Source organism: Alexandromys fortis, unplaced genomic scaffold (genome assembly GCF_014885135.2).
Source record: "Alexandromys fortis isolate MF-2015 unplaced genomic scaffold, M_Fortis_MF-2015_v1.1 scaffold_5, whole genome shotgun sequence".
NCBI classification, from domain to species: Eukaryota; Metazoa; Chordata; class Mammalia; order Rodentia; family Cricetidae; genus Alexandromys; species Alexandromys fortis.
Window position 1 is genome coordinate 399,596 of NW_026067924.1, and position 27,877 is coordinate 427,472.

A 27,877-nucleotide genomic window follows, 5' to 3' on the forward strand; every position below is an offset into this window, starting at 1 on the left:
CAAGTGGCTCAGTCTTTACTGCATCATAGACCTGAAGGCCAGAGTTCCATCCCTGGGACTCACATTTCGGAAGAAGAGAACTAACTCCTACAAGCTGTCCTGTGACCTCCACAAATGTATGAAACCATGTGCAGGTGTCCGTGTCCACACACATACATATGCAAATAACTAAATAAATGTAATCCCAAAAGGATAGTGACTAAAATGTAATTTTATGTGCTCTTCAACTAGGCAAGAATATTTTTTTCTTCTAAAACTTACTATATGTCAGCTAAAGACATTTGGTTATAGCTCTTTAGATAGCAAAATTATTAAAATTTTCTTGAAATGTTTAAGATAATTGTCATTTTAAGGGAAGACTTCTTAAACAGGCCACAGTTTTCTATGGCTGCAGCTAAGGGGCCTCTTTAAGGTTGGCTAAGGAACTAGACACACGTAGGAAGTGAGATGCTACACAGGTCAGAGCCACTGTGCACAGTATCTTTCTCCAGCTGGAAACTTGGCTCTGTAGGAGAGTACTTGCCTAACCTGTCTAAGGCTTCTGTTTGGTCTCCAGCACTGGGAGGAAGAACGAGCAGGAGAAGGAAGGAACGTCCTTCTCTCTCGAGCCTTACCAAACGGGCCCACTGGGAGAGGTCTGTGCCCTGAAAATCCTGAGCGTACATTTTCTTTGAAATAGCTGTTGCTCAGGTAAAATGCTGAGCAGGTTAAAGCACTTGGCACAGAGCCCCAAAGGTGGAAGGAAAGAACTAACGCCTGGAAATTATTCTCTGACCTCCATATGGGTGACATGGCACAGGCACACCACACACACACACACCACACACACCATACACACACACCACAAACACACACACCACACACACAAACATACCACACACACCACAACACACACACAACACACACACAAACACACATACACACACACCGAATGAATTCATAAAAATTTCTAACGTCCGTGCCACACATAAAAAGAAGGAATCCAACTGGACCACACTCTATTTCCCTCAAAGTAGCATGCCATACAGTAGGACTGAATCATCAGTGGTCCAGAAATAGACAAAAATTAGGTACTACAACCTTAGCCCTCCTCATCTACAGATCGCTGGCAAGTAAATACTTGTTAAGTGAAAGAACGTTCTTCTGTATGTTCTGCTGAGGGCAGGCTGAAGTTCGGAGCTGAGGAGAAAAGCACATTACGCGTCATAAGAAGAAAACAGACTGCAGGTTAAAATAATGCCTGCCGTGAACAGCACACAACACATGTTACCGGAGATGGAGCTCATAATTACATACATAAGCATACATCCTTGAGTGTAGAAACACGCCTTTCCCTATTAGAGCAGTGCACAGAGACACTAATTTAAACCAGCTCCCACGAATGGGGAAGCAGCCCATTTGGGATACCATTCAGTCAACAGAATGACTGGCGTTTAATAAGTAGCTTGGGTGGCATCGCCTTCTCCATTATAGTACACGGGAAAGGTCTAGTCTGGGGTCTAATTAATCTGCTCGTACACATTCATCTTGGTGTTTCCAGTTGGCAGTCAGCAGAAGAAACAAACGCACGTCATTGTGTGCTTCTGAGAAACCAGTCTCTCCTTCTAAACCCAAACCGGAAGAGTTTAGCTCTATTCCCCCACCTCCAGGACTGTCCCGGTTTGCTCTCGACTGCCTCGCTCACATTTTAATCAAAGAAAACTATAATTAAGCTAGCAGGACTCTAATTTTGAAAAGACATTAGGCCATCCGCAGTCACTTCATTACCCAGCACTTCAGAGGCCAGCAGAGAACCGGAGGGAGTCTAAGTAATATCTGTTCTTCCAAAGGGAGCATCGGAAAGCTGCCCACTCAAGCAGGTGTACTGGAGCTAGGCGGTGAGCTCAGGGCTGGCCCTCAGCTAAGGCCCCCTCTGTCAAATCTGCTGCTTAAAACTTTTCCTGCGACCTTCAGCAGTCCTCCTGAGTCTGTTCAGTGAGCTGCTGGAGAAGCACCTGGAGGCTCCTAGGAAGGCGCCACCACACAGACATTCACATCAGCGGAGGCTACTGCCTGGGCCAACTGTCTCTGGTCCTTGGCTCTTTTCTGCTCAGGGCCACTGCCTGCACCTCCCCCACACTGGGCACAAGGCGGTAGCGGCACTCAAAAACAAATAAGAACAAACAAACAAATAAATATAAAAATCACAACCACATTTAACTCTAAAGGGACTCCATTCCACACCACTCCACAAATCCTCAGTGAGCTGGGTCCCACAGGGTCAAGAGAAGCCACCTGAAGGAAGCCCACATCAGTAATGTAACCCGGCAAATCCCACAGTTAAGGAGCCGGCGGAGATGGGGGTGCGGTGGGGGAGAAGGGGGTGCTGTGGGGGAGATGGGGGATGGAGGAGCAGGTGTAACACATTTTAAAAAGCTTTTAGGGCTGCTGTGAATAGATCCCTTAAGACCCCCATCTTCTTAAGTCAAATCCCCACAGTTGCTTTTGGAGAGACTGCTGCAAACCCACTGGCTGGGGGTGACACTCTGCAAAGTGCAGGACCAGGGGTGGGGGTGGGGGCAGCGAACGGAGGTTCCCGCAGTTGTCCGAGTGGCAGACTTCGGAGGCGCCAGAGACCGTAGACCGGTAGAGCCACCTTCCCGCCACCTCCCCGACGCGCCGGGCACTCACCGTCGCGGCCGTCCTCCCCCCGGCTGCAGTTACTGCAAATATGCTTGATCTCCTTGCCCAGTTGACAGTGGATCACAAACGACACGTTGTTATTGTTGTTGGGGGCGGGGTCCTTCGGGGGCTTCATGCTCAGCAAATAAAAAGCTTTCTTTTTGGGTTTCACGGCGGCGCCCGCGCCTGGCACGACGCCCTGCCTGCAGCGCGGCTTCGCGGCGCGCGTGGGCTCCGCCATCCGCTCCCCGGGCGTTCGGGGCCGGTCGCTGATAGCCGCCCCGCGCGCTGCCACTCGCGTCCCCTGGCCGCACCCGCATGCCCCCACGCTACACCAGCGCCACGGCGGGCCGGGGCGGGGCAGAATGGCGCACTGGAGGTCTTGACCTCACCGAGCCGGGGCGAATCCCGAGACCCCGGGGGAAGGGCTGCGGAGTGCTGAACCGGCGGCTCTTCTCTCAGCGACGCTCTGGGTCTCCCGGGCTCGCTCTCGGGGCAGCCCCACCCCTCGGCGAATCGCAAAACCCGCAGCTCCCAGCCAGCTGGGTTTGTGGCCACCTTCACTCTGGAAACTCAGGGCAGGATGCCACAGCCACCCCCCTTCCAAGCCTCCCGCTGCTAAAAGCAAGCAAGATGTACTACAGGAGGCGGCTGTCCCAGTCCGAGGGTGGAACCGAGGCCAGAACAAATTATATTGTCGGGTGGGTCCAACCACGTCCCAGGATTAGACAACCTGTTACAGCGTCCTTGATATTTTTACTTCCAGTAGAAGTCCCCGAGATGACTGGGATTTCCTCCAGGGTCCTCAGTTGCAGTCATAGGGGAAAGCCCGTTTTCCACCCGTTCTCAAACAACCGTCAATTTCCGGACCCTAGCGATTTGACAGATTTGACTGAGTGCTTCAGCTGCCACTGCTCTGTGATTAAGGCAAGGCAAGTGACACTATGGAGACCTCCAGAGAGCAGTACCCGAAAGAAAGCAAATCCGCGGCCGTATTTTTTAAGTCTTGATTGTTCAGAGTGACTTTAAAAAACTGTTTAAAGCCATTCACTCATTCACAGGACATCCCGAGACTAGTCCTAAATCAGGGAATCTAGGCTTTGAGACGCTACACTTCACAATCATCTTGAATGCTTATTAAAAAAAAAAAAGACTTTGGGGCCGGGAGATTTTGGTTTAGTGGGTCATTGTAGAGCCCCGGGAATCTGAAGCATTTAACAAGGTCCCTGGGTAATATTGATGAAGCATTAACAGAAACAGGTGTTTACAGCCAGGTGTGTCTAACTCCAAGCCCATGTTCTTTCTAATCGTGTCCTGTTCCCTCTGCGTCCCAGCCTTGCCCTCCTCTCCCTCTTTTCGAGCCCACTAAAATAGAGTTAATCAAAGAAGGTACAGTCACTTTCACCAAGAACTTTCTGGATGCTATTTAAAAAAAAAAAACTAACTAACTAACCTACACAAAAGACAGGTCTCTGCTGTCTCCCCTGTTGACTGGTTTGGCATGAAGGATTCTTTGCCAGGTAAGAGTCAATGCAGGAGGGAAGCTAAACATCTTGTGATGCTTCTAGGCATGCTAATCCCACCATTGTATTATCTGCTTGTCCCACTTCCCATCTGCAAAGATACAGTCCAAACCAACACAGCCAGGTTCACTTTTATCACCGATGAGTGGGTGTCTAGCTGCCATCCTCTGCCCTAGAGGAGATGTAAGGGATGGGGTGGAGGGCGGGTGTTGGCGAGGTGGTCTCTTCACTTGCATCCCCTTTCCTACAAGGGCCCACCCATCAAGGGCTCTGAGAGCATCTCCCTTCTCACCTGCATCATCAGCCAGACCAGTCACAGGGTAAATGTCACTGCATCAGCTCCTGTCAGGTGGTATCACTGGGCCCCCAGCTAATTATACCCCGTATCTGGGAGACGACAGATGCATTTGTAACATGGTTTAGATGCCCAAAGGGATTGGATCTCATTATGTCATGGGCAAACGCATTTTGTAATCCTTAGGCCTTGCCCTCATTCTATGTCTCCTCTTAGCTCTGCCGAGAAGAGAGAGACTGTGTTCAAATCACATTACATCCTTTCTGAATTCTATTTTGAACATTGCTAGCCTTCCCAGCTCCACTTTCTGCCTCACAGGTCAGAATAGGAAGACCTGTGTAAGCCCCATTTGGCCTTATTAAAACAACTGGGCTGGAAGCAATCCGTTATTTAGTTCCTGAACACTAAGCCTGAACCAAGGCTGTATGTCCTGGTCTTAATTGGCCAAGTATTATCTGATTGTAGCAGAACAAACTTGGACATAGCTGCTAGTGAAAGCTCATATATTAAAGGATGTGACCTGAAGGTGGGGGCTCTTTATTCAGGAGAAAGACACGCAAGAGGCCTGTGTCCTGACTTGGACAGTTACTTGTTTGGTGGTTCGTCTTCCTAACTGACCTCCTTGAGTTGGCGTCCTCTACCTGGTGGTGCCCAAGGGTACTGGCTTGTGATATGAAACTATCCACATTTTGATAAAGTAAAAGGCAATGAAATTAAAACCCAGTTTCCCAGCTGCACTAGGCACAACTTAAGAGGACAGTGACCAGATATGGTCAGCAGCTGCCATGGTCAACAAGGAGGCTGGCAGAATGTTTCTCCCTCGCTTGATGTTCCTAGAAGATGTACGAAGCCTTGCCCCCTGAGGCTGAAGGACAGAAGTGCCATTTCCTATTGCTACCACAGAAGGTGGGGAAAAGGGGACTAGAATACAACACAGAGCTGGGGGTTGTATCTGGTGGCCACTGGTACCACTTTATTTCAGCTAGTCGCGGGGCTGGTGGGAATGTGTTCCCTGTGTTTGCTCTTGACCTTGTTCTGTGTGCTGTGTACCTCCTTGCTGAAGCCTGCTTCAGTGTCTGTTGTTAAAACATCCTTACAGATAGCTCTTGATGCTAAGAGGTGCCTTTACACACCCCGTGCTTGCCTCCACCCACGGACAACCCATGCTTAGTGAGTAGCCTGTTCTGACTTAACTCAGTTGTTGCTCTTGGTAGTTCTCCCCTCCCATACAGCATGACAATGACCATCCTATAATGTTCTATGAGAAAATGTGGTGGGATTTTTCTTCACCTTTAAAAGCAAGGGAGAATATGTGGAGGGGAAACAGCCCCGCACATTCTATCACACAGACCAGGACTCCTCTGCACCAGGCCTAGGTGGCTTTTTTGGGATTTTTTTAAAAACCCAGATCATCTAAATTGGAAAGAACCCTGGCAATCAGTCTCGCTGTCACTTATTTGGATAACAACCTTTTCCCATCCTATCCTATGCTTGACTTGAAGAGCCCATGCTTAAATTGGTTTGGTGTCCAGAGACCTTGCTACTCAAAATGCAATCCCAAAGACCGGCAGATTTGGGGAGCTTATTACAACTGCAGATCCCAAGCTCTGCCTCCAAATCTGCATTTTAACAATATCTTGAAGTCACCTGGATGCACCCACAGGAATCAGTTTGATAATAGCAATAATTGTCTATGGGAAGGATGTATATTTTAGCTCAAAAGCATCAAGGTAGGACTTCTGGTGTCCCCGAGCTTAAAGTTTAGCGATGAAGGGGAGACAGTTGGAGAAAGGACAGACATCAACAAGAACAGCAAAGCCTTGAATGGAACCGTCAGATCTATATTCGGGGATGGCCATGGGGAACAATGCACTCTGTATCTAGCTGGGACCACATGTGGAAGAATTCTGCAGAGATTTACATGGATAAAGTGGGGCTCTTCCACTTAGAGGTGTCCATGAAAGGCTAATACATAGCGAGTGGGGAAGGAGGGTGGTGTCAGAGGCCCTGTGAGGAGAATGCAAGCTTGTAGGGGGAAGAAAGTTATGCTGGAGCCTGGAGGTGAGGAAGGACAGGCAGTCATTAGCCAGCAAGGTAGCAACTGAAAACTGGGCTTTCTGGGTGAGTGCACAGTTATGGTGCCATGAAGGCAGCAGAGGCTGTTGAAATGTTCCCAGTCTAAATGCGAGAAGCCAGGAGCAATCCATTACCAATGGTTTAGGAGCAGGGATTGGACAGAGTAAGGGCACACAGCTTCCAGGCCTTTTCACATTTAGTGGAGTGGTTCAGGACTTCTAGGGGATCCCTGAAACCAGCTACAGCATTCTCTCTGCTATGTACACTGTTTTCCCTAGCAACCACACGTGCCTTCTTTTCCTGTCCTTATCAAGTAGAGACCCTTTCCTTTTCAGTTAAAGGAAGCACTTTACAGCTCCTCTTTGGCACACCCACATGGCCTCCATTATCATTCTTGTACATCAGGACCATTACTGAGTATAACAAGGGCTACTTGAACCCAGAAACTCTAATACCACAGCAGCTGAGCTGATAACTAAGAGCGCGACTAATGAATTAAGAGCAGGCAGCATGTGGAGCCCTGGCTGCGGTGGTAAGGGGAAGACTCTGGCTGGAGAGATGGCTCAGTGTGCCAAGGGCTTGTTACACAAGCATGAAAACCCGAATTCAGATCTCCAACACGCATGTGACAGCTGAGCGTGGTGGCACACGCCTGTAATCCCAGCAAAGGGAGTCTGCAGGATAGGTGGATACAGGAGGGTCCTAGGGGCTTGCTGGATAGCACTCCAGCTAAAACAGCAAGTTTCACGTTCAGTGAAGAGACCCAGTCTGAGACAAGTAAGGTGTAGAGCGATGGAGGAAGACATTCCCAATGTCAGCCTTGGTCCTCCATATGCAAATGCTGTCGCTTGTGCACCTGTGCACACATATATGCATGCACACACATCACACACACACACACACACACAAAACATATGGGTTCACCTCACTGTTTAGAATGATATGCAGTTGATAAAAAGTATGAATTATTGATGGAATTTTTTCATTTAGTATTTTTGGATCGTGGTTGATCATGGGCAACTGACACTGGGGAAGGCAAAACCACAGATAAGGGGCCGTGGTGCAGTGCATTTATATTCTGTGCAAGAAGATGTGCTGGGCCCTCAACGTGGGAGGCAAAGTACTGCAGGCAACTAGGCAACGTTTAAGTAGAAGTCATAGTCAGCTCTTGTGAAATGGTCCTGCTACATGGACTAGCTACAGCTGGCCTCTATTCTAATAGGTTGAATATCCTTCCTGACTTTTTCATATCTAGTTAATAAGTATTTTAATCATTTCTGCAGATTGAGATTAAAAAGCAGCCATACAACCCGCAAGGCTTGACTCTCCAAGGAGCAGGGTTTGCCGATCACAGATCCTTCAAACTGAGTTTCGGATTCTCCCTTTATAGTTTTATAATCTAACCCAGCAGGAATTTGGTGCAGGATCCAGGGAGACATCTGAGGACAATAAGGTTTGTAGAAGCAAGTTCATCTGTCTGATTTTAGAATTGGCGCTGGACTTCTTAAAAATACACTCGAGGCATCTAATCCTGAGAGCAAGGTGTGTTTTGCATTTTTTGACTTTTGTTTGTTTTAGCTAAGGGAATTTTCCCACTCTGAAAATGCTGAATAGAAAGCAATTTTTTTTTCCTCCCGGCTTATGATAATTATCCTCACTAAAAGATTTTTTTTTTCTGTGTAAATTCTCCTGAAAACAGCGGACAGCTATATGAAGAGAAGTGATTGAAGACACTGAAACCCCCAGCAGTGATCTGCGCATGTTCCCCGTTGCAGTGCTGCCTTAGGGGCATCTGCACATTGTGTTTTCCCACTGGGCTCTCAGTATGTAGACTAGCGTGGCCTTGAGTCCCTGATCCTGTTGCCTCAGTTTCCCCAGTGCTCGGATTACAGGCCTGCAAGGCCATGGTGACAGGTTGGGAAGGCTTCTTAGCTATCTGAATTAGCCTAGGTGGGAGGAGGATTGTACTAGAGCAGCTCCTGAGTCCAAATAGAAGATCTTACCCCTAGCAACCATGTTGCTAGAGAGAGTGCCATTTTAGTGACTGGCAGAAAAGAGGATCAGGTCTAGTGGGAAACACTGCAAGATCTTACAGACGCAGACATCTTCAAAGTCAGTGTTGCTAACACTCATGAGCAGCCCTCAGCCTAAACTAAATATCAGATCTTAGACATTGCTGCTCGGCCAAGGTTGAGAACTGCCAAATATTATTATGTGGGGCTTGTCATTCTAAAGTTTCTTTACATTTTGTTCCTAATAACAAATCCTATTTTAAATCACACACACACACACACAGACACACACACACACACCATATATATCTTTGTGCTTTATATATAATGTATAAAATCTTGTAGGGTATTTTTTACACCAAGATTCTTTGGGAACAGACTTAGGTACTTGTAGCTATTTATCTTCTAGAAATAAAGACATTAGAACACAGAAATGATATTAAGTTTTTTCATATAACAATAAAAAACAATGAGAAAGTTCAACAGAGAAATGATAACGCATGTTAAAATGTGTCAAAAATAACAACTGTGACATAAACGAGTTGACAGATTTCTTTCTCTCTCCATGTATGTATATGTCTCCATATGTATGTTTAAACATATGTATGTAAACATATGAATGCATGCATTTTTTATTAAAGAAAAGATCTTGTTATATGCAGCCTAGACTGACCTTCAATTCACAGTCCCCCTGCCTCAGCCTGTTAAGGTATATGTCACCATGCCTGGTGTCACAAAACATTGTTAAATGAGAAGAGTTAAAGCTCAGGGAACTGACCATACCATGACCTAATTTTTTATAAAACAGATAATTATAGATGTTAATCTTGTTCTCCAAATCTTTCTGAATCCTCAGGCGCATGGAGGCACTGCAGCTTGTGTGATTGTGAGCAGACAGCGCTAAGTGAGCAGTCCTGATCCCACGCAGGATGAACTGCAGCCCAGGACGAGAGCCTCTGCTCCCATTTGTGTTCTACAGTGAGACAGCAATGAGCTGCTGGAGCTCCAAAGGCAAATGCTCCCCCAAAGGCTTATTGCAGGCTTGGTTCCCACCCTGTGATACTACCAGGAAGTACCTTTAAGAGAGAGTACCTAGTAAGAGGGAGTTGGATCATTTGAATTTGTCCTTGAAATGAAATTGGGAGCCTCCCCCTTCCTCCTCCCTTTGCTTTCCAGTCACTATAAGACCAGCATGCTCTTCCACATGTGCCCAGGCCATGATGCATGGCACCATTACCATCCGATAGAAAACAGCCAGGAGACTGTGGACCAATATATTTGAAATCCTGAGCCTAAATAAGCATTTTCCCCCTCCTCTCCTTGAGTTAATTATGTCCAGCTTTTGTCTCAGTGGGACAGGGCTGCCCGATTTCTAAGCTGTGACAATGGTCTGTACTAAGAGATGCACACTTGTGCTGGTGCGGTTTCCTGCAGGGTAATCTAGCCTGTCAAGGTGAAGACAGCCGTGAGAAATTCCCGTGCATGGCTATCGCCTTTTTAATCACTACGCCAACACCTCTTGAAGACGGAACTATTATTTTCATTTTACACCTCAGGAAACAGGAAATCAATGAGATTAAACACACCTCCAAGTTTCCCCAAATTAGAATTTTCACCAAGTAGAAATCTGAGCCCAAATGTCTTCAACAGGGAAGCACAGTTGTCCTCCCCCAAACATCCCACTGACATTCGGGGAGCGAGCTGATTGGTGGCTTTGCATCAGAGGACCCTCGCACTATTTTAAGAAAGAAGCATATGGCATCATAAAACACAACCAAGAAAGGTTATCAGACTGCGGGCACAGGACGCGGAAACCTTGGCTGCCATGCACGGCGGAACTGCTGGTGGTAAAGGGGACAGGAGTAAAAATAGGATGCGCACAGTTACTTCTCTATCCTCCACCCTTTCAATAGGTAAACCAGACCCCAGTGGGATGCTCCCCGAGGATCCATTCAGGGCCCGGATTATTTCTTTGGGTGTGCTGAGTCCCTAGGGGCTGTTTCCTGTATGTTTAGCTAAGGATAAGTGGCCTTCTACAGAGCAGGTGTGGGAACTGAGTTAAATGGGGTAACGCAGCATTGACAAGGAACAAAGGCTGACTCTTTTTGTAAGTGTGATACCGTTCATGACACACGAAATGGAGCAGTGTGTGAGGGCATCTGGGGGTAGCCAGCCATGGGTGGGGGGGCGGCTTCGATTTTATCACAGGTGCACAGACATGTGACATGCAAATGACCTCCTCCAACACAATGGTCCAAGTCTCTAAAGAAGGCATCAAAATACGCTCCAAGACTCATGAAGTGTTTGATTAAAGGACTATCTCTGTTTCTAACCAGCCAGGTCGTATTCTCTTTTTAATGCTCCAGGATCCTGGCATCTGGCGCGCTTCCAAACAACGCTCTACAGCAGAGCAGTCAGGCCAGAGAGAGATGATGCTTAATTTTACTTGTTGTATTTCAACAGAGAGTTTCCTCCATTGATGTATGTTATAGACACACTATTTACTGGAACAATACTCTGCAGCTATTTTTCATTTAAAAGAAACGTCTGTGGGAATGAGAGAGTCAATGAACTAAAAAACTAAATGAAGTTTAATGAAATTAGACTAGAGCCTGTCATCGGAATTTAAGACAGCAAAACGTGAGTTAGGTAATACATAAGTACATTACCTAATATTACACATACACGTATATATACATAGGAAGGATGGAGGCAGGGAGAGAGTGAGGGTTGTAAAAACTCCTTTAGGGAAATGACGTGCTTAAGGGAAGAAGAGAGGCCCAGAGATGGGGGTAGGGACATGAGGAGGGATTTGGCAAGCTTCCAATGCTTTTGAGAAACTCTGCTGGGTTTTTATTAATGAAACGTATTGAATATATTTGCTTATAATATATATTTAATAATAAAATTTATTCAATACATTTAACTATATCTTACTTAGTAATCATGTTACAAAGATTTATAGCTAATTTATAGTCTAGTGAATGAAGCCCCTTAAAAGAACTGCCTCAGAGCTGGAAATGTGGAGCCGTTTCCTAGCCTTCCCTTCTGTCCATTCTCTTGCCCAGTTTCAAAACTGACACTATGAGGGAGACTGAAAGCGCTTAAGTTAAGATCCCTCATTTTAAGAAGACAACCAGACCTTTTCCAGGTTAGCGCATTTCACCAAATCTATCATAGTTTCAATCGCAAAGAAGCCCTAGAATTAACCTTATATCTAAGTCCTCATCTGAACTCTACCTTAACAAGAAAACACTCCTATTTTGCTCTCAAGAGAAGAGAAGGTTAGTGGCAGTCCAGGCTCTCTGCCATTCTGTAGGGAAGGGTTGACACCACTCAACGTCAGGAGGGTCAGTTCCCAAGTCCCTATCAGTGCACTTGTACACCGTGGTCTCTAATTTTTCATAAATGGCTCACATTCAGTCAGCTGTGAGCTGTCTAGACCATAAACACACTTCGGGGACCTTCATCCACCATTAAACTCATTCCGAGTGAACTCTCCAGGCAGGCTTTGGCAACAAAGAGCCTGGTGCCTGATAGCTGCACAGGACCAGACCGTAGCTGAAGCTGCTTCAGTCTTCAGGGCCCTTTCCAGCAGAGACAGGCTCCGTGCTCCACGTTGCTTTTAAATCAAGCGGGAAATAACAGGAGGCGCGCAGAGACACGGGGAGTGCCATTTGCCTACAGTTTCCCCTGAGTTTTATTGAAAGTCTTCACAATGGGAGCTACAGATCTTTCCATATGGAAAAGGGAGTAGAGTTGTTCTACTGAGGATAAATATTTGTAGCTGCTAATGCACGTGCGAAGTGGAACTGGCTCTACTGTTTGGGAGCACATGGTAGCATTTGCCAGGGCATGAAAGAAATCTAATGACCGAGCATCGGGTGCAGCATTTTTGTGTTTACCTAGAACATTGTACTGTGAGAGGGGGAGAGAGAGAGGGAGAGGGCGAGAGAGAGAGAGAGAGAGAGAGAGAGAGAGAGAGAGAGAGAGAGGTATTGAGCTGTAATGTTTTCCAAAACGATCTGAGTTCAGACTTCCTACAAGAAGGAAAAGACGGCTGACCCAGACAGAAAAAGGCCCCCTCCCCTGCAGATGTAAAATTCAGTGTTAATTGTAAATACCAGCCAGAAGGGCCAGGAGGGACCCGCTTCTCTTAGGAACTGGGTTGACTCAAAGCACTGTTAAAACGCTGTTGGGTTCTGCTAAAGTTGCTAATGATGTTGTTAATACTTTCTTTATGCTTTTAGGGTAAGCCCTATATTTGAAGTTCATTTTCATGGAAATAAGCAAAGACACTTGGCACTGGGCAATTTGACTTCCTAATTAGCAGTAAAAGACTGTCAATCAAACAGCCAACTCAGTCACCCTTATGCCCCACCCTTATGCACACGCCTTACTCCTGGGATCTTGGGGCAACCGTGTAAGAGATATCAGCGGTGTCCTGGCTCTAGAAGATGGCAGCCCCTGCCAGAGCTATGTGAAACCACAAGCCAGGATGAACCTTTTATGCCTGGCCAGAGGGGGGCTCACTTCCTAGGGCGCTGGAACTCTACTGTTAAAGAGGGCAAGGTCATGATTGACCCAAAAACAAGCCTTGGTGACAATTTGTGCTAGAGACAAAGTCATACAAATGCCTGATTTGTCTGAATAAATGCTCCTTTTGTATTCGTAGGCCGCTTAGGCTCCCCTCAGCCAGTCTTCTGGGAAACACATTCCTGCAGGTCTTTTTTTTTTTTGTTTGTTTGTTTGTTTTGTGACATCAGGACCAGTGAAGACTTCTCTAGAGTGGTCTTTTTCTTTTTCTGCTTCCTTTCAGTAATTCAAGCTGAAGAGGGTCGAGGCATCTGGGAGGCCTTCAGAGGTGGTTACAGGAGGCCTCACCCAGTTACTGAGGTTCAGGCTCCCAAACAGCAGTGGTGCCTAGCTCAAGCCCCAACAGGACCGACTTCAGGAGAGGCAGTGGCCAGCAGAAGTCGCCATCTTTCCCATTAGCAGTGCCCACAGGCCTGAATCCATCCAGAAGGGCAGTGTATGGTGCTACTGATGCACTGGAGATTCCCGCTACTCACCTGGATTCTGCCCCTCGCGGAAGGGGATGCCTGCGGCTGAGTGATGCTGGTTATATTGTGTTCAGTTCCTAAATGGACTTCCCAAATGCCCCAGTGCCCATATGCTGTCCCACCAGCGCTCATGACCACAACCAAGGGAACAGCTGAACATCTCCATGCAGGGAAGAAGGGGAACAGATGCAGAGGTTCCGAGAGAGTGGAGAGTTGACGGAGGGTTGCAAAGAAACGGTGACGAGAAACCATGGGCTTTGGCTGGTTGGAATAATTCCAGATAGCTGTCTTCAGGGGCAAGGTATCAGACCTCGGGCTGGGACTAGAAGGGTCCCAGAACTGGAGGCTGTCATGGGGACAGCAGAGTTAGTAGGGTAAAGCGTCCTGATACTTGAGGCAGGCAAGGGACTTTAATAATAGAAGCTGACATTCCTGCTGTGTCCACCTGTCTACTGTCCCCTGCTCACTGTTGTCACACACCCAGGGAAACTAGCATTTGAGAAACGTCTCACCTATGCTTTCTCTCCTGGCTCTTTCTATCCAGCTGGAGCTAGACCACCCGATGCCAGGCAATTGCTGATGCTGGGACATGTCTGACTGCCTATTCGGGCAATGACTGAGCCAATGGCATCTTCATCTTCACACTCAGATGGCTTTGAGTCAGGATTGATACACTTGTCCTTACACTGTGCACGCTCATCATCTGGCCCTGCCATCCAGACCGAAATGGAGGCGGAAGTTAGTCTTACAAACCATGGGAAATCCTCCCTGGCCTTTCTAATCTACCCACAGCTGGGAGATGAAATAGAGAATGAGAAAAGAAAAAAGGTTTCAGCTCCATGTGGGGAGAAGAGAAGAGCAGAAATAGAAGGAGTCCTCCCCCAAAGTGGACACCAATTGCTAAGTTTTGCTTTATTGTTTTTCAGTGCTAGGGATCAAACCCAGGCTCCCCACTATTGACCAGCAGGACTCGAGCCCAGCGTTCACTTTTTAGGCTTGCTCCTGTTGAATCATACGTAAGGGAAGAATTTTTTTTTATGGGAGAAATTATTTCAGAACATCACTGAGAAGCCTGGAGAAAGACTTGATTACGCTCATCAGCGACTGCAGGTGGTGGTGGGAAAGTGATGATTCAGATGGATTTGTAACACAGAGTCTGAAGACATAGAGCATGAAATCCAAGGGTGCAGTCCCAAACCGTCATTTTCCAAGTGCAAACTGTCCTCTGCAGTCGCCTCCCCCATCCCAGCCCCTGCATGGTTTATAATTCTGGGCTTTTTCATCTTCTGCACACCAGCCTAGGTTATTCATCCCTCTGCCCTCCACAATCTCTGCTGAAAACGTTTCCAAGACAGTGAAGGAATGAGGTATTGCTCTCATCCCATTCTTCAGGAAAGTGACTTAGGGAGACTTCTTTTGTTATTAATTTATAATTAAAAATCCATCAACACTGTTTATAATGTATTAAACACCTGCCGGTAAGCATCCCAGTATGACACTCATGAATTTTTCTTCCAAGGAACAACTGTCCCTTGATACACCCCCTGATTCCTTCATAAACCTTCCAAGAGGATCCATTTTTCCAGAAAGCGAACCCATGTAACGTTGGATTTCAAAGACAAAAACTTTCAGGATGGTTGCCCTCAAAGTCCCAATATATGCTTTGGTTAACAAAAGGATGGGCCAGTCAAGTGGCGATCAGGGAGGCCTTTCTTAAAATGCCATTAAAAAAATTCTAATAGATTAAATTGCAGCAATTGGAAGTGTGTCTTGAGAAAGAAAGAAACATCTGGAATGGATGGTGTTGGAGGTAGAAATAACTCTATGCACACTGGGCTTTCGACGATACGGAACCTCAACCTACCGCAAAAGCAAGCCTAATCTACCTCTGCTGTTGATTCCTCCCAATCTCATGGTTACCTAGGCAGCCCTGCTCGGGTGTGGCTTCTGCATGCCATCTCCTCATCTTTCTCAAGAACTTCGTTGCCTTCTATGAGACAGTAACAAGCCAGACATTTTTGGAAGATGCCCTCCACACACCACGGCATACTCAGTCCTTCTTGCCACTGCAGAGCTAACTGGCAGCTGAGTGCTCATGGTAACACTTTGCAAGTACCGCAGCTTAAGCTTAGAAAAAGACAGTGAGTGCAACCCCACCCACACTTTCTAAGTGTCTATATGGTATGTTATGTGTTTCAGCTCTTCATTTAAACTGAAAGAAGAAAGGCTACCATTCCTTCCTTTCCCAGTTGTTTCTGAACGGTGAGTATTCTCCTGAAGCTGATGTTTGTGAGGCCTGTCCATAATTTTGTACTTTTATCATGTATGTATTATACAATCTTAAACCTGCAGTATTTATTTGTGGGTTTTAAATGCACCATGGGTGTTATTACTTTGCTTTTTTTTTTGTTCTTGTTTTGTTTTGTTTTTGTTTTCTGTGACAGGGTCTCATGCAGTCCAAGCTGACCTTGAACTTGTTAGGTAGTTGCAGATGACTTTAAAAAGTCAACTGCCTCTACCTCCTGAGTGCAGGATCACAGATGCATGCCACCACACCTGGTTTTTCGTTTTGTTTTGTTTTGTTTTGGTGCTGGAGATCAAACTCAGGATATCACGCATGCTACATAAGCACTCCTCCAGCTGAGCTACAACCTAGACCAGAGGCATTGCAATTTGACATTTTGCAACGGTCTGAATTTAATTTAACACTGTACACTGATTATTGCATGTTGATTAGTGTAACCCCAATTCACCTTTCTCATGGTGCTAGCATGCCAATATACGACTGGACCGTCCCTCACTTTACAACACTGAGACAGGGTTACTTCGATGCCATCTTGATCTGTGGTAATTACAGACAGCCCTCTTCTTCCCCTGGTAAGCATCCTGATAAACTCTCCCCTGTATTCCTGTGCAATGGCTGTTTCTCATAAGATAGCAAGGATTGGAGCTGCTGGGTCACAGGATATGCACAGCAGTCGTCACAGTAGCAACCGCCACTCAACAACAACAAATGAAACTTCCTGCCTGTCTCTTCAATACTTCGAATTTATTGATATTTGAATTGGCTTTTGGTGCTGGGAATTTAACTGTTCTATCCTGGTTACCCATTAGGTAGCCAGAACATTATAAATCACCTCCTCATAGCTGGGGTTCCCCCTTTCTCACCGACTTACATAGATTCCTTTACTTCTAATGGTTTTTATGAGCTTCACGTGTTGACATATTTCAGTCATATTTTTGTTGCGCTTCTCCATTAACCGCTTCTAAAACTCGGAAGTTCTTACATTAGCATCACTATGGTTTCCTAATTCCTTCATCCACACTATATATAATATATTCCAATTTAAATACACTTTTTCTCTCAAATACTGTTTGTAAATTCAATGTTTTGAAAGTATTAAAACTTAAGTTCCAAATATCAACCAATTACATTTTGATTTATTTTTGCTACAAGAATTTCTTAGATACTTAATTCCAAACATGATTACAGCAATATTTTATAATTGATTTATAGCTTTATTGAGTTTTAGAAATATGCTTTATATGGTATTAATCATTTAGAATTTATTGACTTTTGTGATCTGAATTATAATTAATCTTTAAATAGTGCATTTGTTAAAATAACATGTAGTCTTCAGTTGAATATGTACATTAAAACAAAACATGTTAACTGATTCATTGAAATCTTCACCATATTTATTGAAGTTGAACCAACCTATCAGTTACTGAGAAAAATATTTTTAAATAAAATCTCCACTTACAATTTTGGATAAACAAATTTTCCTTATAATTTCGATCATTTCTTTGGCCTTTATTTAGGCAGTATTTTATTAGACTTTTATATCTCCCTATGAGCTACTTTATCATTAAGATTAATGGTAATCATTAAGTACTAACTATTTAACATTATGTATTAATTGTTTTCATTAAGGAACAATTTTCATTATCTTTAATGATGCCATTATCTTTAAAGTTACTTGTCTTGACAGCAACATTGGCTTACGAGTGCTCTTTGACTAATCCTCCGCCCATGAACTATTGGTGCGTCATTTTCTCATTGACTGAGCAGGAAGATTTAGTCTATTTGCAATGGCTGTGACACATTCGTGTTGTATTATTTTGGTTTCCTATTTTTCTTTAGTCCTCTTCATCTCTGATGGCAGTAATTTTCTTTGTTTTTGACCTTCCTCTGGTACTGAAGTTCCATCTGTTTGATAGTAACTGACATGTTTCTTTCCAATTGTCAGTTCTTTTGCTGAATCTGCTGAGTCTCTTGTTCTTTCCTTTGTAAGGTTTGGGATTTCACACACACACCCCGCCGTGTGTGTGTGCGTGCGTGTGTGTGCGTGTGTGTGCGTGGTGTGTGTGTATGTGTGTGCGCGTGTGTGTGTGCGTGTGTGTGTGCCTGGTGCCTGTGGAGGCCAGAAGAGGAAACTGGATCCTCTGGAACTGGAGTTATGGATACTTGTGAGCCACCAAGCAGGTTCTTGGAACTGAACCTGGGCCCTCTGTAAGAGTTTAACATGCTGAGCCATTATTCCAGTCATAGACATAATAATAAATTTAATTTAATTTGCTTCTAGCACTATATCAGTGATCTCAATGTAGTAGGAGGTTGGAGAACTATTCCTGGGATTTGTAAGTTCTGTGGAGACTACCCAAATTCTACAGGCTTCCAGTTTCCACTTCTTGCAGGCACCACCTTCTTCTACCCAGATCCCTAGCACTTTGTGCCCCTTGAAGCTACTACCCAAACTAGGTGTCCCCCACAATTTATCCATTTATCAGTGCATAGATCCCTGAGGATTCCCTTAGACTTCGGCTTAGCCCGTGGCCTCTCATCCCCGAAACGGGCATTGAAAGTCACCCCTCAATGTGTTTGGAATCCAAGTCAGCTAGCTCCCAGGAAAGCCAGCTTGGTCGTCCCTGTGGCTGGAAGCTCTGATTACACCTTTCATGTTCTTCTCCATTCTCAGGAGTGAGCACAGCGGAGACAGGGACTGATGTACTGCCTGACATTCCTCTCTGTTCCGTTTCCCCAGCTTCTCCCTTCATGTCTGGTGGGTTGTAGACGAGAACTTGGTAAATATTTCACGAGTGGGTAGATTTGATTCTGGTGGGTTCAATACCTACTGCAAGCTAACAATAGCTCATCCTTTGCAATGTGATGCAAACTGTGTGGTGGTTTGACGGAAAATGGCCCCCACAGGGAGTGGTACTATTAGGAGGTGTGGCTTTGTTAGAGTAGGTGTGACCTTGTTGGAGGAAGTATGACGCTGTAGGGGGGCCAGGCTTTGAGGTCTCCTACTCTCAAGCTATGGTCAATGTGGTAGACAGCTCACTTCCTGTTGCCTGTGGATCAGGATGTAGAACTCTCAGCTCCTTCGCCAACACCATGCCTGCCTGCAGGCTGCCTTACTTTCTGCCATGATGATAATGGACGAAACCTCTGAAATTGTAAGCCATCCCCAATGAAATGTTTTCCTTTTTAAGAGTTACCATGGTCATAGTGTCTCTTCACAGCAATAGAACCCTAACTAAGACAGACCGTGTCCAAGGCATAGGTAAGAGATGTGTGAGAGTAGCAAGAGCCAGAAAGATGTCTGGAGAGATCTAGGCTACTGGATTCTTTTGTCTACATTGTCATCTAATTCTCTTCCTCACGGTTCAAAAGGTTCTTTAAATTTAATAATTAAAACTATATCAAGACCCAAGAATATCAGTCTTATGCTAACTATAGCTTCTGGCTACCTACTTGTGCCATACACTGAACTGAGGCAAGGAAGCAAGAAGCTTTATGACAATTTAATTAGCATTTTCCTAGATCTTTGATTTAAAAAAAAAAAAAAACCACAGGATACTTTTTTTTCAATTTGCTTATAGTACAAGAGAAAGGTACCCCAAGTATTCAGCTTCTGTCACTGGAGAATCTTGGAGTGTGGATGATGGGAGGAATGGCAAAAACAAAAGACCTGGTCTTTAATTAATCTGAAAGTCTTCCTTTCTCTATGGCCACTTTAAGTCAGTTTTGTTATTTTCCAAACATGGTAAAGAATGATTTATGCGAGTGGATTTGGAATGTGAGAAAACAGAGGATACTAGGGCGGTTGGATGGAGCTCGAGGATAGAACACTGTCTAACCTATGAAAAGTCCTGCCTTTGATATCCAGTACTACACGCAAGCAATCAAACAAATTGATATCAGCGGGGTTGAGCACGCAGCTCATGCTTAGGTCCTGAAGTAGATTCCCATCAGGGTTAAAAAAGAGAGAGAAGGGGAGGGAGTAAGGGCAGGAAGAAGATAGAGAGATAGATAATTTTGAAATTTTGAAAGATATAGTATAATAAATAAAAAGATACAGGGACATAGTTATGTCGATGTCATAATTAAGGTCATGTATTCTGGTTGAACATTTTAAGGCTTACCACATTGAGCGCTTGATATTTTCATTACTTGAAATCTTGGCCCGGCTTTAAAGTGTGCAAGACAATATTGTGCTTGTGATTTTTCCGCCCACCCTTAAGACAAAGTCATTATAGCTTAATCCAATTAAACTGAGTCCACCACGAGAGTGCTGGCCTCCCAATAATGTGCCTTTTCATCCAACTCTCAACTGATTCCTCGGAGGCCAGCCAGCTCCAGATGCTAACAAAATGCTGATCAGGGAGTTTGAGTTCTTCAGATTTAGGATGATTTAAAAAAAAAAAAGAGAGAGAGAGAGAGAGAGAGATGTAGGACAGGACTCTGTCAGACAAGAATAAACCAAGGGGCAGGAAGGAATATTTTTAATGGAATCTTGGGGACTGTAGAAGACGACAGTTCTGGCTGGTTGGCTTCTCCAGAAAGCACTGTGCTGGACAGGTGCGCTCCCTGCATTGGAAGGAACTGTTAATTACGGAATGCGGGGCTGCCAGAGAGCCCTGCAAGTGGACAATTTCCCAGCTTTGGGCAGTCCTGGTAAGACTCGGTTAAGCTTACCTATTTACTGCCCTGTCTTCCTAAAACAGCAGGGTCCTTTACCATAGAAACAATTTATGTCACCCTGACTTATCAAGGAAGTGGCACCCCAGTGAGCAGGACAATCTTCTCAGGGGGGTACCCTCTTAGAGAAAGAGACTTGTCTCAGGGTCCTAGATCAACCACAGGTGGGAGCTCTGAGTTGGTCTGACACCTGGGATAAGGGGTTGCTACCCTGGGTTGGGGTGGGACCCAATGAAACTGGGGGATATCTCAACAAGAGGAAACATAAATCCAAGAATCAAGCCAATTCGTGCTGGGATTACGGCTTCCAGGCTGCTACCACTCTGCTATTTGGGCATCTGATGAGACCTTAAAAAAACTTCCCTAGCGAGGATGAGGAAGGGCATCCTGAGGTCTGGAGCCAGGTCAAACACTCTGTAGCTGCAATGGCCTAACCACTGATACCAGATGGACCAGAGGCTTGGATGTCACCACCCGAACAAGACTCTCTTGATGACCTCAACAGAGTTATTCTCAAATCTGTGCTGTGCTCTTAAAGCAACTTCCTCATGCCTTCTTTCTCCTTTGGCTTAATGAATCCACGTTTATACTGCTGCCTTTCTCTAGAGATTTTGACTTTCTATAGTAGTTAAATCTTGGGTCTCTTTGTGTCTCCGGTACCTGGCCATGTGGCGTAGCAATGATGTTTGGAAAATGAGTAACCAAAGGCTTGCCTGTCCAGAAGTCACCCTACACAGTAGTATTCCATAAATAGATTGTTCTTTATTATGTATAGGATATGAAGCTCTGGGAAGGCTGTGTGAAGGGTGGGAAATAGTCACACCGATTGGGTAAAGACGGCCTTTTTCCTTTGTGAAATTTGTTGTGGCAGCAGGCTGAGCATGGAGCACATTGTCCGAGATCTGTTCTCAGAAGATTCTGGCAAGTCTGGGAATCTTTTTGGAGCCTTCCATTCTAGCCACACAGATGGTACCTTGCACTTGAGTCCCACTTCCACACCCATTGTCACCTTGATGCTCTCAAAACTCTGTGAGATGAGTAGGCTCTTACTGCTACTGCTATTTCACAGAAGCCAGCAAGATGGACTGGCTAGGTGATGCATTGCTGGTCCCACATAACAGAGGATGCTGAAAGTTAGACAAGACTCTTGAACTTCCAGGCTTTATCCCATCTTGCATTTGCCGTCATGATGCTGGTCAAACTGCTTAGCCTGCTAGCTTTGGTTGTCTTGTCTTAGAGGAGGAATAATGTTGGCCACACAGGAGGATTGCAGAATTAAGAAGCTGCTCAGATAAATTGCTAACATCCTCATTTTGCATCTTGGTGGTTTTCTGTGATTGATGGACAGACATCTTTATGCATAAGGCGTCATGTCGACTGGCACCAGTGGTAATTCCATAGCCAAGGAGCTGAGACAAACCTTTAGCTTCAGTACTTCACTATGAATATTTAACAGGGTATCCAAGCACTTCTCCTATTCTGTCGCTACTACCCATGGAAATCGGTGATCAGCGTGATGTGGCTTCATGCCAGACAATACTTGGAGATGATTTCTGGGTCATCCGCAGCAATCAGTCTGGATGAAGGCTATTTAATTTATAATTGCTTGTGACAATTGCTCCATCTTTGAGAAGGCTCTGTGAGAAATGCTATCTGTATTCCTCTATATCTTTTGGCAAATAAGATGTACTGCAAATGGAGCTCAAAGCGTTGGCTTTCCATTATCAGTTCTCAGCGACTCCCTTAGGTGAATGTCATGTGGTACATGAGCGTGGAGCCGAACCCTCCCTTCTGTAATTGGCCGGGTTTTCTGGTTTCACAGCAACAAGATGATTGATCCTGGCATCAGGAACTATTGAGGGTCCTCACTGGGAGAGGGAGCAGCTTGTCCCATCCAACCTAATTCCTGAACAGACTCACCTCCTTCTTACCCCTTCTAGGGGCAGTGTTGATGCCATTTTCTCAGGATAGGATGCTGTCGAATTTGTTCTTCTCTTCAGGACTTTAGAATCTCTCCTGTGGCTGGGGCACTGTGGAAGCTTTTCTCTCCTCCAGTCTTTGGGTCATCTGCACCCATCCTGTTGCTTTCCAAGTTCTGCAGAGGGGTCCACTGCGACTCCACCCTTACTGCTGCCGCCTGTCACTACCCCACACGGGAATGGAATGGAATAACGGCATTTCATCTCTTGGAAATGACTGTTGAATGCGTTTTGTTTGTCCAACACCTTTTTATTTTATCTAATGTGCTCCTGCTGGAAAACCTCTACTTGTTTTCTCATGGTTAAGCTCAAAGCCTTCCTTCTACATCTAGAAGGTAGCTTAACCTGCACTTCTGTTTCCCAGGTGCCCTTGAACCTCTTTATTTTGGACAGAAACATTTCTTCTGTTATTTTGTGTTGGATGAATTTTTGCTTTCCCTAACATGTTCTCTCCTTGCTTTACACTATAGGAACATTTAATATTTAAGCTCAGAGGTAGGGTGTATGCTTAGCATGGCTAAGACTCTGGTTTATATCCCTGGGAGGGAGTGGGGAGAGAGAGGCAGGAGGAGAGAATATGAATATCTCTCTTAGCACTTTCATTAACGTTATAACATATTAACATTCTGGTCCACTATGCCTTTTTCCATTTCTGACTTGTTCCATATGCTGAGGGAACACGTCTTGGAGCTGAGTCAATTCCTGTTTAAAATTCTCCCCCAATTGTTTCAATTGACAACACTATTTTGATGTTATAAGGGCTTTGTGATATCTCATCCATCTATAGAATATGATAAAAAAAAATCCTTAGTGTTCCAGGTAGTCACTATACATTATGGGCTATAATCAGAATATTCTGAGGTACATGCCTTTAAAAATAAAATTCCTGATTATGAATATGGAACATTGTCATAGTAGGGGAAGTGTAAATATAGTCTTATGCTTCTCCAGAACTCCAGTGCAAACTCTAACGCGTATAGAATAAGAAAAGCTACCCATAGGCTGAGCCCTCTGAGACAGCTCCTACCAGATGCTGACAGGAGTACCACGGCTAGGTTTCATCTGCCTAGACTACACTGGCCATTTAGTCTTGGCCATCTTTGTTTGCCCTTTTGTTGCTATGACCATGCTATCTAAATCTTCATGAGTTTCCTCTTTGATATTGACATAGTCCACACCTGCTGCTGAAGGACACTCCAGTCTTACAGATCCAGAATGAGAAGATTCACCTTGTTCTTATGAAAGAAGCTATTGAGTCAGGGGAGCTTTTTCTTTCACCAGAAAAAACACGAAAATGTATTTAGAAACGAACTTTGGCAATATCCTTTAATAAAAGGTCTAACTTAATTAGCATCTATAACATGACTCAACCAGAAAGATCATAGTAGATTCTCTTTTTGGAATGCTTCCACGAGAACAAGGATTGAACTCCCTAGGTTAGAGTGGCTGGTTCAGTTTAGTCCCAACACGGAATACTTCCCGAGCCAGCCCTTCCTGGATCCCACTTATAATTTCCTTCCTCTTAGACATCATCTCTCGAGGGCTCTACTTTCTTAGGAACTTAGGGCGTCTCTCCCCCTCAGACACTTACTTCAGATACCTGCAGGGGATTACTGCTGTAAAATCAAAACAGTTCGAGCTTGTGTGGCAACAGATTGTTTCTGTTTTTAACTGAAACTCTGCACACATCCCCTTAGACATTCTATACTCCACTTAACATTGCCTCCCCTGTATCTCCTATCTCGACGGCACATGTCTATGACTTTGGTTTTACTTCTACGGGTTACCTTCTCTGGAAAGTTCTTACTGTCCCCTACTGAAGGAAAATCCTTCAGCCAGTAGCCTTTAAGTTACCCACCCACTTGGGCGTGGCCTCTTATACTATAAATGCAGATGTAAAGCCTGGGCTCCCTCTCTCTTCCAGCTGCTGTATTCCTTGTTCCAGCAGAGGAACGTGATCAATGAGTCTACCCCTAAATAAATAACCCTTTATTATACTCAATTCTGAGCTAGTGTGGGATTTCTCTTTAGCGTCCCTCTTCAGTCCCCCACTTCTCCACATATCCAGTCTTTTCATACCCCTCAAGGCTGATTAGATTAGAATTTATCTTGTCTTTCTAGTGGAACATCCCTCTTATAAGGCATGGCACCAGAAATGTTCCAAATTTTGGATTTTTTTTTCTTTTCTTTTGTGGACTTTGGAATATTTGAATCTTGAAAATTTTGAATATGAGATGGCTACAGGTTAAGACCCAAGGATATACATGAAGTTTGTTTGTTTGTTTGATTGTGTGTGTATGTGTGTTTGTGTAATCACATTCATATATAGCCTGAAGGTGGTTTTATACATCTTAATACTTTTGTACACAAAACGAAGCTTCATGATTTAGAATTTCTCACTTGAGACACTGTGCCAATGTTCACAAAAATTTCTGATTTTAAAGCATGCCAAATTTCACAATTTTTTTTGGATTAAGGGTGCTAAACCTATAATAAGTTGGTGACATAATTTTCTTCTCTGTATGCTTATAAGTTTTTGGACAGCCAGGCGTTCTTTCCATATTTTCTGAGCTTACCCAGAATTCCTTGCAATAAGCAGTGAATTAATGTGAGGTTATTTGTCTGAAATCTTTCAGTCTTTCATAGGGAACACACAGACACAACAAATGGACCTAATGACACCTTGGGCACAGGTTTGTTTTCAGCCTTGCTGCAATCTCTCTGTGCAGTTTTAGCACAGCACTTTCCTTAGGTACCAAATCAGTATATTGGTCTTCATAGCATGGGGGTCTTAGTCTCAAGGATGAAAGAAGAAATCTAAACGCCTCCTTCCCCATTGACATTGCATAGCTATCATGAATGTGCATGGTGTTAAGTAGCCAGAGAAGATGAGCATTTTTATTTTTTATTTTTTTGAAGGTTAGGAATGGAGCTGCTTGTCAATGTCTAAAAGAAATCAGTGTCTAAAACTGATACAAGCGGGAGTTTGAGCTTCTGTTTACTTCTGGTCACTTTATGTAAGACAGCTGACTCCTAAAAGCAGGCCTGGTAAGAAAGTGTGGGAGCTGGTAAATAGGTAAAGAAGGGGCAGACAGTAGGAGCATCATCATGAGAAGCTGCAAGCAAGGATGTAAACAGTAGCTTCGGGGACTGGAACCTGGGCGATTCCAGGTGCAGGGATATTTGGGGTCACGGTGCCTTGCAAAGCCGGAAGGAGACGCTGGTCGCCTGGGAGAAGTCACATTAGGTGAAGCCTGAAGAAGGATCAGGTCAGAGCCTGAGACTCAGGTGAAATGTCAGGACACAGCTGAGCTCAGTTCCAGTTCTTGCAAGCAAACACTCCCCTACCATCATTCGAGAAAGACAGTTACTGGACGTGGGAAGAGCGGGGAGACAAAACAGGTACAGGAAATCAAGCTGGGGGAAGGGAGAGTTTTGGAAGAAAGCCCAAGTGGATTCTGGGAATACATAGTAGATGATGAGATTCAAGTAATTTATCAACTCCTTTTGACCGGATCCAGACTTTAGGAATAAGAAATCGAAACAGAATATACGTGAGTTAAGATAAGCTGACGATGACAGACTCCCCGTGGGTTTACAGTCTGAAGTTCAGTCATTTCACTGATACATGTGGTCTGGCTGAGGATGGAAAATGGACACTGGACAATACAGTGGCTAGATGGTAAGATGCTTAAAGAAAACTAACCCCTTATCCTGGACAAAAAAGGCCTGGATGTTGACTCACTATGTAATGAGAAATACGTATATTTAAGGATAACTTTGGGAATATTTCCTTTCTAGCCATTATAGAGACTGCTTCAGTGGAAGGTCTCAGATGGCTCACATCTGAGGGAAGCAGGGGATGCTGTCACTGTCTCTAAGTTTAAAGATTTGTCTTCTCTATCTGCAGTTGGAACCCAGAAGCACCAAGTCACACAATACTCATAAAGATATTTAGCTCAACAACACGCATGGTTCTACAAGAACTTCAGGGATGGGGAAAGGGATTTTGGTTTTGGTTTTTATTTTTTTTTTATTTTTTTATTTTTTTTAATCATCCTTTCAGGGTTCTTCTCCCACCCTCCTCAGGTAGTGTTCTCATACTACTGTATTCTGATCTGGGAAAAAAAGATCATACAGTTTCCGACAATCCCTGATCCAGCCCCACTGGCCTTTTTCAAAGGCTAAGCACCAATTGTTGAGATGGTGCTGTTATACAGGAAGAAGGTGAATCCCAGTGTATCCAGACTAAATTATCTGTTGCAGGCTGAATGGTTGATGGCTTCAGAACTGTAATCCTGTTTGCTGAGAATCCCTGCCAGTAAACCTGAGGGAAGCTGGCCAGGGTTATATCAAGCCGGGTGAAAGCATATCCCAAGACAGCAGTATAACCTGTGCACGGCTCAGAAATGGGAAGGGGAGTCTGTGGGGCCATTAGTACTGTTGCAGGAACCTGTGCATGGCTCAGAAATGGGAGGGAGAGTCTGTGGAGTCATGAATGCTGATGTAGGATTTTAATTTTAAAGTAATTGGGTGGGTAGATTCCACCATGTATAGGGGTTTCTGAAAAATAAAGATTGGAGCGTGGGACAGTTTCAGGGTCTTATGCAAAGACCATCCTTCTTCCGAGTTGCCTTGGTCTTTGGTCTGCATCAATATCTCCAGAACAGACTAAAAAAATTCTATAAGACTAAGGGAGATGAGTCTCAGCAACACGGTCTCTACAGGCATTTATATTTAAAACAAATACCCTCAGAGAGTTTTCATAGATACGCTTGTTTTTCTCTTAAACTGCCCACTCTCTCCTCCTCTGCTGGCTACAGTCACATGCAGTCATTTGCTTGCCATTTTGGTAAGTCCAAACGCTCTGCAGTCTTAACCCTTAGTTCGCCTCCGCATTCAATCTAGCGTTCACTGGACTTTCCGAAGTTAAGTGCAAGTCACTGCACCGTGCGGCTGCCAAGGATCACAGAAGACTCTCGTTCCCCCGAGGAATGCGCAAGATTACAAAAGCCAGAATAACAGAAATGCAGAGAATGAAGGGGGTAAGAAAGGCAGAATGCAGAATGCCGAAAGAGGAGAGCCATCTGCTCTGAGGATCAGCACACAATGCTGGGGAAGGTCACACATAGACTCGGGCAGGCAGAGCTGGGGAAGAGGAAAAGAGCAATTCTAGCCATAGGGAAAAGGATGAATCAAACTGAAGAGGTCACCTAGTGTCAAGCGCATCCCTTTTTAAGAAGCGTGGAGCTGCCCTGCACGGTCACCGCCTGACACCCTGGA

The 27,877-nt window shown here is 44.8% G+C and overlaps 1 protein-coding gene across 3 annotated transcripts in view; it reads right to left on the minus strand.

Moving 5' to 3' along the window:
- The window catches only part of Phactr1 (phosphatase and actin regulator 1), a 241,247-nt gene that overhangs the window by 191,200 nt on the left and 22,170 nt on the right, over positions 1-27,877 (minus strand). The window contains exon 1 of one of the 3 annotated variants that reach the window (XM_050142440.1): positions 2,671-3,211. The exons of 1 other annotated variant lie outside the window; for it this stretch is intronic. In XM_050142440.1, coding sequence (XP_049998397.1) covers positions 2,671-2,902 — 232 coding nt within the window. In that variant the 5' untranslated portion in view covers positions 2,903-3,211. Of the gene's footprint in view, positions 1-2,670; positions 3,212-27,877 lie in introns of those variants that run through there. One more of the 3 variants, XM_050142439.1, reaches the window with a different exon arrangement.